This window comes from Amia ocellicauda, chromosome 7 (genome assembly GCF_036373705.1).
Source record: "Amia ocellicauda isolate fAmiCal2 chromosome 7, fAmiCal2.hap1, whole genome shotgun sequence".
Lineage (NCBI taxonomy): Eukaryota > Metazoa > Chordata > Actinopteri > Amiiformes > Amiidae > Amia > Amia ocellicauda.
This window is the reverse complement of record NC_089856.1, coordinates 1330020-1341282: the sequence shown is the minus strand read 5'-3', so window position 1 is coordinate 1341282 and position 11263 is coordinate 1330020. Positions and strand designations below refer to the sequence as shown.

Genomic DNA, 11263 nt, shown 5'->3' with positions numbered 1-11263 from the left:
GATTTGAATCAATCAATCAACCAATTAATTAATTAAATAATACCTATACATACATACAAAGTGGCCATCATTCCCTAGCCTATACAAAATAAATAACAGAGACATTAAAAACTGCCCGACAGTGATTAGGCTACGTGTCCCTGACGGGTACCTTTGCCCCTGTGCCCCCCGTGCCCCCGAGTAATGCTGCGTAACCCGGCTGCTCAGCACCCATGTGACCGCATTATTTGCTCCAAGTTTCTGTGATCCTATTTACTTTAAAGCCAAGCTGTGACACTCGGGCAGACATACACAAAGAGGGAGAGAGAGAGAGAGAGAGAGAGAGAGAGAGAGGGGGAGAGAGGGACACACACACACTGCCGATCAGCCATGGCGAGCGACGGGCAGAAAGTTATTCTGATCACCGGCTGCTCCTCCGGGATCGGCCTGCGGCTCGCAGCGCTACTCGCACAAGATGCCAAGAGACGCTACTATGGTAGGTGGGCTCTTTGAACACATAGCGTTTGATGTGTTTCTGGTTTTGTTTTGTATATAAACATAGTTAGCAATTAGTGCTGTGTAAGTATGAGGTTTAGTGTTACTCGTTTAAGTATTGCACGGCTTATGCAATGCCTAATTATGTTACATTTGTTATAAGCAGCCCAACTCTGGTAATAATACAATATAATATAATATATTGCAGGTTCAAAGTATTGCAAAGTTTCTATTCGGCTTCCAATTGTAACAACTCCTCTGTCCCTAACCACCACCACCACCCACCCCTTTTGTGTGTGTTAGTGTGTGTGTGTCTGGTCTCTCTTCCAGTCTCAATAATTATCATCTGAATGCCGCTTTTCCACAGAAAGGCCGCTCTCTGGCATCGCCTGCGTGCCAGTGTAGGTCAGGAGAAAGAAAGAAAGGGAGAAAAAAGGAAAAACAGGGTCCCCGTACTGCCAGTTCCCTTCGCAGTCACTTCGCAGACACAAAGCCCCTCTTATTGTCAGATGTAAATCGCTGCCCTGCTTTAGTACCACGGCGAATTGTGAATGGTCTGCACACTGGGGTTAGTGTTGAGGGAAGCACAAAGTTTGTGACTGTACAAGGCGGGTTCACAGAAAATCAGTCTTCATTAGTTGTTTCTGGGACAAAACGCAGGGAGGTGTAAAGATCAGTGGACTGTGCTGCTTAAATCAGTAAATGTGTTTCTATGCCATGAAGACATGTTTCCATCCGACAGAAATATCGGGTAGGCGTCCGTCCCATGGCCCCGTCCCTGTCGCTGAGCCTGACGGGCTATCATGTGTCGCGTTCGCTAATCCGTTCGTTTGGAAAGTTGACTGGAAACAGAGAGGCACGGACAAAGAAAAAAGTGGTTTCGATGATTTATGCCCCTGGTAGTGCTTTAGAACATAAGAAGAAGAACATATGAACATAAGACAGTGTCCAGTCGAGAGGAGGCCATTCGCCCCATCGTGCTCGTTTGGTGTCCATTAATAACTAAGTGATCAAGGATCCTATCCAGTCTGTTTTTGAATGTTCACAAATTGTCTCTTCAGCCACATCGCTGGGGAGTTTGTTCAGATTGTGACGCCTCTCTGTGTGAAGAAGTGTCTCCTGTTTTCTGTCTCGAATGCCTTGAAGCCCAATTTCCATTTGTGTCCCGGGTGCGTGTGTCCCTGCTGATCTGGAAAAGCTCCTCTGGTTTGATGTGGTCGATGCCCTTCATGATTTTGAAGACTTGGATCAAGTCCCCACGTAGTCTCCTCTGTTCCAGGGTGAAAAGGTTCAGGTCCTCAGTCTCTCAGTAGGACTTTCCCTTCAGACCTGGAATAAGTCTGGTTGCTCTCCTCTGAACTGCCTCTAGAGCAGCGATATCTTTCTTGAAGTGTGGAGCCCAGAACTGTCCACAGTATCCAGATGAGCTCTAACTAGTGCATTGTACAGTCTGAACATCACTGCCCTTGTTCTCAATGTGTCGAACAACGCCAGCTGAACTTTGGCATGTTTTGAGAATCTCATAAAATATTACATAAACGGAGAGAGTGGAGCAGAGGTCACTCCGGGAGGCGAGGGGAACGCTGTGCCCATTAACCCTGCCTTCCTCCTGCAGACACAGTGAATTAAGCCACCTGGTAAGAGTCCACCTTCGCTATCGTTCTGCAGGGTGACGGGTTTTCGTCTAAACCCCTTGCTGGTGAGATCCTCGGTCCTGGAGCGCTGTGCCGGGTGTTACGCTGTTCATTGCCAGCTGAGTTCTCCATGGCTTAATAATATTATGTGTATCTAATTGTTTCCCAGCTGGAATCCATAAGAAAGTTTCTGCTGAAGGAAAGGTACTCCGATTAAGGAACCCGAGAGCCCCGTCTGAGATGACAATAACAAGGCCCGCTGCGTTTAAAAAGGAGGTTACAAGGCTGTCGGTCAGCTGCGTGCAAAGCTTGTCAAAGTTCATCTCAGACCCGGTGGGTTGAGGCCGATCGGGACCAGGCCTGGAGCTGGCCAAGCTTCAGCGGAACGGGCTGGGCGATTCCTGGGAGTCACGGCGAGTGAGGAAACGGCAGCCAGGTTCACAAGACGGGTTACATGAAAGAGGGAGGCTAATAATAGCGACAGGATCTATACTTAGAAGCAGGATCAAGCAGCTTCTCCTTCGCATTCAGCTGCAGATTGACTGTGACCAAGGGAGCTCCCTCTGAAAAGAGCAGCCACTCCTAGTGTAGTGTCTCACTCACGCCTACGGGCATCTGCACTGTGTGTTGAAGTGTGTCTGTATATCAGTCACTCCATATCTGCTCTGACGGCACGTGCTACACCTGTAACACACTTGTCCATGATGTCCAGTCAGTGTTCAACAACAACAAAACAACCCTGATGGCAAAACAGCCCTGTTGGTGCTAATTGCCTGAGCTGTGAAGGTCCCGGGACAGAGCACTCGAGAGCTTACTGCGGATCAGGCGGATTAGCCGCGATGGCTCTGTAATCTGGCCAGAGGAGCTGGACGGCGGCATCTGGACTGTCCTTACATGACACGCAGCGGCCCACTCCGCTCCAGAGCTGCATAACCAGCGACCGCGTCGATGACATCACCCGGGGCAGCCCGGTGTAAGACTCTCACTGCGATCGTCCAGTCCTGTCCTTTACGGCCCCGGTCCAGCACGGGGTCAGTGGCCTTAAAGGAGCAGCCGCTTCAGGTCGTGCTAAAGGCTGCAGCCGGTCGACAAACAGCCGAGCCGCGCGGCCGCTGTCTGACCGAGAGCTCAGCTGGTCGGGACCTCGGGCACGGCAGGACCTTTGCGGTTGACAGCTCACCTCCAAACAGATGGGAAAATAAATCTAAATCACCGTGTTTTTGTTGTTGTCTTCTGTCTCTGTCTGATTGGTGAATGTGCCTCCTGTATTCACGGTGACTGCTCTGCAACGTCCCGGACACAGTTTAAATCTGTGGCCGGGGCCCCACCTTTTCAATCCTAAGGAATTGCAACACGTGCAGCATCTCGGCACGAGACAGGCGATGATTTTCAGCAGGACTTTGAGAGAACAGTGCTCACCCAATAAACCACGTTTAACACAAAGCAAATGAACAGCTTCCCCTCCAAGATGTGTAACGTAAACCAAGTCATTATTCATATTTATATTTATATGAATAATAATAATAATATAATAAATTTATAAATGCTTTCTGATTAATTTAATTCATTCATCTCATTAAAAGCGAGCTCCACAAGCTCTTTTACTGTGAGGGTATTTCAAGGGTGAGAGAGAGAGGAGAAGGTGAGAGAGAGAGAGAGAGAGAGAGAGAGAGAGAGAGAGAGAGAGAGGGGGAGGGAGGGAGAGAGGGCAATGAAGAGAGAAAGAGAAGGAGGGATAGAGAGAGACAGCGAGTAAGAGGGAAAGGAGAGCGAGAGGAAGAGAGAGAGAGAGAGAGAGGGAGGGAGGGAGGGTGAGGACGGGGTTGGCATTGTCTGGGGGGTCAGCATTCAGTCTGTGCCAGGGCCTGACAATCCCCAAGAAAACCCAATATGGCCGCCTGCTCTCTGCCAGCCTGTGCCTCCTCGGCTCGGGACGAACTGGGGTGATTCAGTCAAAACAAAACAAACGCAGGTTGTTGAAGACAGATGAGGAGGACCGTCTCCCTGGAGTCGCTGTGACGGGGGACACATGGGGGACGGGGGGCTTTGGCCAGTGAATGAGGGAAGCTCGGCCCTGGGTCCCGACTAGACTGAAGAATAAGTCTTACTGTGGTTCAGACTGAGGCTCGCATACAGTCCTGCCTATCGCTGTGTGAGACAGGAGTGAGTTATTCACCAGCGTCTGAATTGTGACCCCACTGCAATCACCCCACAGTGCTCACTCCACACCACTCACTCCACAGAGCTCACCCCACACCGCTGACCCCACACCACTCACCCCACACCACTGACCCCACAGTGCTCACTCCACACCTCTCACCCCACAACTCTCACCCCACAGAGCTCACCCCACACCACTCACTCCACACCGCTCACTCCACTGCACCCACTAAACAGCGCTCACCCCACAGGGCTCACCCTACACCACTCACCCCACAGTGCTCACTCCACACCGCTCATTGCACAGCACCTACTAAACAGCGCTCACCCCACAGCGCTCAACCCACAGCACTCACTCCACACCTCTCACTCCACACCTCTCACCCCACAATGCTCACTCCACAGAGCTCACCCTACACCACTCACCCCACAGTGCTCACTCCACACCACTCATTCCACAGCACCCACTAAACAGTGCTCACCCCACAGCGCTCACCGTACAGCACTCAACCCACACCTCTCACCCCACACCTCTCACCCCACACCTCTCACCCCACATCTTTCACCCTACAGTGCACACCCCACAGGGCTCACCCCATAGCGCTCACCCCAAAGCACTTACCCCACACATCTCACCCCACAGCACCCATTCAACAGTGCTCACCCCACATCGCTCACCAAACAACACTCACTCCACATCACTCATTCCACACCTCTCACTCCACACCTCTCACTCCACATGGCTCACCCCACAGCGCTTATCCCACAATGCTCATCCCACAGCACTCACCCTACACCGCTCACCCCACACCGCTCACTCCTGTCCGTGTGGCTCTGTGTCTTTCAGTGATCGCCACCATGAGGGACCTGAAGAAGAGGGGGAAGCTGGAGGAGGCAGCGGGAGACACGCTGGACAAAACCCTGACCATCCAGACGCTGGACGTGTGCAGCGACCAGTCGGTCACCCAGTGCCTGAGCAGCATCAAGGACCGCAAAGTGGACGTCCTGAGTAAGAGAGGCCATCATCATCATCATCATCATCATCTTCTAGAGTAACACTGACTACTCTGCTTATTAGTGTTATCATACCAGTCCATATATATATATTCTTTCATATGAAATACTGCTCAGGAAACCACTAAGACTCCCGTGGTATACAGTCGAAAATGTGAGCATCAGAGAGAGATCACTTTTGTTCTCTATTTTATCCTGAAGTTTAGGACACAGTGTAACAGCAGGGCCAATTTGAAAAGGGGTCACACTGACACCTTGTGGCCATATGTCAAACGGCACCCACCTGGCAGGCAGTTGTGTCCCCACTGACCCAGCGGTGACCGTTTCAGAATCATATTAAAATCAATAAGAAAGAAACTGAAGAGAGGACGGATTTCTCTGTGAGGTTATACACACAGATGTAGCCGCCTGCTCCATACCCCCCCAAGGGAGGCGAGACACAAAACAAATCAAAGGTATCTTATTAAAATTCAAATCCTCGAGCTGTAGTGCTTCAACACAAAAGCCACCCTGCACATCCCTGTGACTGAACCTGTGCTGACGAGTCTAATTCAGGCGCTGGCTGGTGCCGCAGCTCGGGGAGCGTCCGCAGCTGCTTCGGTTACTCGATTCATTTGAAGTCCTTGCGTTCCATCGTTCACCCTGTTTTCAATCTGTAAACTAGGTTTCCAGGAGCCTTGATTTAGAAACGAGCTTTCCTCACCTAAAAAGCCTCGCCACAGCCCTGGGACACGCCACAGTCCTGCGAGAGACATGGTTGAGTCGCATCCCTAAGTCTCTCTCAGCCAAGTAGCAAGGTTGTGCACTACGCAGGGCTTTGTACTACACCCTGCTTATTTAATGAAGTAGATTTAAAAATAAATAACAGGGTACTTCACTAATTGATTAATCCATCAATCAATCAATAGCCCGCCCCCCATATATGTAACTTTCCTGCACCTTCCTCTGCCTCTGTTTCATTGCTTCTCTCTCTCTCTGTATCCCCCCACCCGTCAGTCAACAACGCTGGGATCGGCCAGATCGGGCCCATCGAGTGCCTCAGCATGCAGGAGATGCAGAAGGTGTTCGAGACCAACTTCTTCGGGGCCGTGCGGATGATCCGGGCCGTGCTGCCTGACATGAAGAAGAGGAAGAGCGGCCACATCATCGTCATGAGCAGTGTGATGGGCATGCAAGGCAAGGCCCGTCCACTGTCCTGGGCTGAGCAGCCATTGGGTGGAGGTGTTAGGGTTAGGTCTATCTCTAGGCTGAGGGTTGAGGGTGAAGACCTGGGTTTCTGTCTGTTGTTTCTGTGAGTCTCTGGGTGTCAACTCCCCTCTCTCTACAGGCGTGGTTTTCAACGACATTTACTCTGCCTCCAAGTTTGCCATGGAGGGGTTCTGTGAGAGTCTCGCCGTGCAGCTGCTCAAGTTCAACATCCAGTGAGTCACCGTCACGACCACAAGACAAGCCAGAATAAACCAAAGCAAGAGCGCCCCTGACTGAGGCCGTCCAATCACCCCTCTCTCCCTCCCTCTCCCCTCAGTGTGTCTCTGATCGAGCCCGGCCCCGTGAACACGGAGTTCGAGATGAAGCTGATGGAGGAGGTGGGGAAGTCCGATTTCCCGGGGGCCGACGCCGACACGGTGCGCTACTTCAAGGAGGTCTACCTGCCCGCCTCCCACGAGATCTTCGCTACCATGGGACAGAGCCCGGACACCGTGGCCAAGGTCAGTGAGAGATCCCCCCTCACCCACCCCAGAGCAGCGCTGCCCGAGCCCACAGGACAACGTGGCGGCGCTTCAGGGTGGAAAAGTTCGCCGGAGACATTCAAACCCTGGTGTTGTGTCATGCCCTGGCCACTAGAGGGAGACATCGGCCTGAAGAAACACGTATAACTGGCCTCTATGGCAGTGGTTCCCAACCTTTTTAATGCCGTGGCACACTTTGCTAAGAACAAAAACCTTGCGGCTCACCAACATGAAAAAAACTAATTGAATAGGTTTTGTCTTACCTGAATGGCAACAGGTTGCTAAAACTATTATCACACGCACATGGCGATTAGAAGAGTAATTAAACTATGTCAGTAGAAGAGTAATTAAAAGGGCAAATGTGTGAAATGCAAGGAGTGGCCTTAAAAAAAGTAGACAGACATATTAAACAATGACTTCATACAAATCATTAATTTAGTGCAGGCAGACCAAGACCAGACACTAAAAACTATTTGCTGTAAATAGAAATGAACAGCAAAATATGTTCATCTCACAATATCTTATAATAAGTTCATTCAACTAAGTGGTGAAACGTAACAAAGGGCATTACAATTGCTGAAAAACAATAGCTGTTCTATTCTATTTGATGAAACGTTTCGCAACCTGAGCTGAGCACGATAAATAATCTTGGTAAACATGCTCTTTATTCCTCACTCGCACTGTCCACCGTCACAAAGGCAGCGCTAGCAGTGGAAAGCAGGAGAAACGCTGGGGCTATTTAGAGCCCGATTATTCAATTACAGGGGGGAAAACCAAAGACAAATCAGACTTAGAGGAACAGGAGACATCCAACAGCAGTACACAACGGTACAGTACATGATCAATACATGATAATTAACAGGCACTTCATTCACTCTTTACAGTCCTTTCTCTAATCTCCCAGCAACCCCTACGGAGATGGACGCATGTCAATGGAGAGGGGTGGTGCTGCCTGTCCATCTCCATTACAGTATCAAATAAATAAGCCTACCAAAAGGGCAAGGACAAACATATTAAATAATATGTATAAAATCTATCTATCTAAAGTCCAACTTAGAAAAATGACAAGCAGAGTGCAAGATCAAAATGAATTCACCATCTGTCCATTTGATCAGTTGCAAACAAAACATTTCACTTATGAAACGTTTCCTACAGTCTACAGTAGATGTTTAAATGCTACATTTTCACAACTTTGAAGTTGACAAGAAAATGACATAATATTTTTGAGGGGATAAAAATCTTACGGCACACGGGTGGAAAACCACTGCCCTGTGGTGTGGCCTGCAGGTGTAGGACGAGTGCAAGTACTCTGGCACTCTGGCGTCTGACACTGGGGACAGGAAGTCATCATCAACATAAGATGTGTGAAAATTGTATTTCGACTCTCTCCCCTGATTTTCGTCTCTTCCCCTCTCGCTCCTGCCCCCTCCCCCCCCAGGCCACCATGAAAGTGATAGAGATGCGGCAGCCGGTGTTTCGATACCAGACCAACGCCCTCTACACCCCACTGGTGGCCATGAAGTACGCGGACGACTCGGGCGGCCTGTCGGTGCGCACCTTCTACAACCTGCTCTTCAACTACGGCACCGTCTTCCACCTCAGCATGAACCTCCTCAAGTGCATCACCTGCAACTGCTTCCGCCGCAGGTCCGTCTCGCCCAGCTGAGCCGTGGCGCGTCCGGGGGGGCGCTCCTGTCTCTCATCGCCGTTTCTTGTTAGTCTGTTATTTGGCTTCCCCCCCATTCTTCATGAGCTAGGTTTGTCTGTATTCGAGGGGGTGAGCGGACTCTCGGGGGTCCATCAGACACCACAATCCCGACGACGTTTGAGATAATTTGCTGCCACTAGATGTAATTTGACTTTTTCCCCAGTGGTTTTGTTTTGCACGTTACAGGGGAGGGGAGCACAGCACTTTATATTGTCCATTTCAGACAAGAAGGATCAGGCTGTGAAATCAGTCACAGAGACTGGCAATGAGACATCTTTCAGTTCCTTCTCTTGACAAAAGCACCAGCTCTAAGTTTCTTCTCTGCTTTTTCTAAGATCATCTTATTTGAATTTTGTCCCAAATGACATAACACTATAGAGCTGGTGGACACTTTGGGAACAACAGAAGGACCTTGCAATGTATACAGGCAACTGAACACGGGAACTGCGATGCTTATAACCACCCATCTGTGTCCTCTCACTGCTGAGCACCCAGCTGAGGCCCAGAAGACAAGAGGCTGCTCTTCCCAATGACTGACTGCCCCAAGAAATCATTTCAGGACATCAGAGCAGGGGTCTGGATCACCACCACGATGCAGCAGTGTCCTCCTGGGTCAGTCTGTCCTCCTCTTCAAGCGACACGCAGACCAGGGCTTCCTCTCACAGCAGGCAGTGTGGACCACGACAGCAGGGGTCTGCCAGCGCTGCAGGGGTGAACCCCAGACGAGGACTCCCACCTTCTGCTATTGAATGTGCGCTCGAGGGGAAACCTAAACCTGCGAACTTCAGCCACATGTAAGCCTTCTGAACCCAGGGGCCCCCAGGCGGCTCAACTGCAGACACAGGCTGCTCCTGGCGTTGATCATTAACCTGCAAACAGAGCATAAGGAAGTAACAACATCATGAGAGAGCGGCTTCTGTTCAGAGCAGACACAATGAAAGTGTGACTTGAGCCCTGATGGACGACACTGTGAAGAGCAATTATTTCTGCACCGATTTGCGGGCGATTTGCTCTTCCCTCCTGCACAGCTTGCTCTGGTACATTTGTATTTCATATTTTCCCATAATTGTTCTCCTCTACCAAACATCTGGACAGCAGTGAACCTCCGCCGACACCAGTCCATGGATATTAAATGTCAAAAAGCATTGCGCTTCATTAGTTCACTGTTTTCCTCTCTTGCTATTATTGTTGTTGGCGTTTGCGGCACACTGTCTGTTAATCGCTGTCTGAAGTTGCAGCCGCGGCCCGGCGAGTTGGACGATGCCAGGTCCCTCTCGGATAGGATGAGGCATATGCGCGGCGGCTGTTGCACCCAAGGGGAGATGAAGACAGATGTGGAGATGTCTGGGATGTGTTTGGAGTCTCCTGCGCTGCTCGTTCAAAGCCCGTTTCCTCTCCAAAACCTCCAGACGCAGTAATGATTATGTGCATAACTCGTCACTGAATAATGATCAAACCGGCCAGCGGGAGAAGCAGAGAGAGGAGAGCGCCTGGGTGTTCGCAAAGGTCAGCGGTGCGTTTGTGTGGATTCCTCTGAGAGCCGGTTTAACCCGGCCTGTTCCTGTGAGGGGATCCTGCACGCGGAGGGCGGAGAAAGCTGCCCAGCCGGTCCGAGATAATGACAGGAGTGGCCTCACCGGTGACACGGGATTATCCCCAGGCAGGTCGCAGCGCTAGGGGGGAATTCCTGCCGGCTCACCGCGGGAAGAACCGCGCCAAATCAGCCCACAGCACTTTCACAACCTGTTTATAGGAGGCAAGGGCTGCGGGGCACGTGACTGGACGCGGCCCATGTGTTCCCGCTTAGTGCACATCCGCTGACCCGGCGGGAGGCTGGGCCTTCACTTCTCTCTCTTCGTTGGTTTGCTTTAGTTTATTTAATAGACGTCGATAACTCAAGGGGAAGCGAATCCAATCCATAGCTCGTGCGCGCCTCGGTGCGGCGGTGGTGGTTGTGTGTTTTGTTTGCTGCGTTTTGTGTAAACTCTGTTAGTGTGAGTTTTTTTACGTAGACGAATGGCTTTCAGATGTGTAATATATTTAAGGGCGAATGTGGATTATTCTGTGGAAATTAAAAGGGAGGCATTCCTGACTGGTTTCATGTCATCTGTTTCAGTGTCTGTTTATAATACAAAACTAATAAATATTCCCAAAACCCAGAAAATCCTTTGTCAGCTTAAAGGTGGATAAAAGTCTTCAGTCTTAGAAATGTTTAGTAACACGTACATGGCCGTGACCCAGCAGTGCTGTTTACCATGATCAGTATTACCCGTCTGATAGACGATGAATCCTGCCTGGAGTTGCTGGAGAGTCTTGATCCTTTTCATTTATAAGAAAACAAATAGAGCAATTTCCTGTGGATCAGAACCGGGGCACAGTGTTGCCCTTCATTAAACCCGGCCCTTAGCTGTCATCAAAGTGCAGCGCTGCTTTATTGAGCTTTAGAGTAAAGAATGTGTAATCAATATTCATTTATATAAACACACACTTACAGTGCATCCAGAAAGTATTCACAGCGCTTCACTTTTTCCACATTTTGTTAT

The 11263-nt window shown here is 50.1% G+C and overlaps 1 protein-coding gene across 1 annotated transcript; it reads left to right on the top strand.

Moving 5' to 3' along the window:
• Positions 1-322: 322 nt before the first annotated feature.
• Positions 323-10826, top strand: rdh8a (retinol dehydrogenase 8a). The gene is made up of 6 exons (XM_066707823.1): positions 323-475; positions 5116-5277; positions 6279-6458; positions 6610-6703; positions 6808-6991; positions 8451-10826. The coding sequence occupies exons 1-6, from the start codon at positions 370-372 to the stop codon at positions 8676-8678; spliced, it is 954 nt and encodes a 317-aa protein (XP_066563920.1). The 5' UTR covers positions 323-369; the 3' UTR covers positions 8679-10826.
• The last annotated feature ends 437 nt before the right edge of the window (positions 10827-11263 follow it).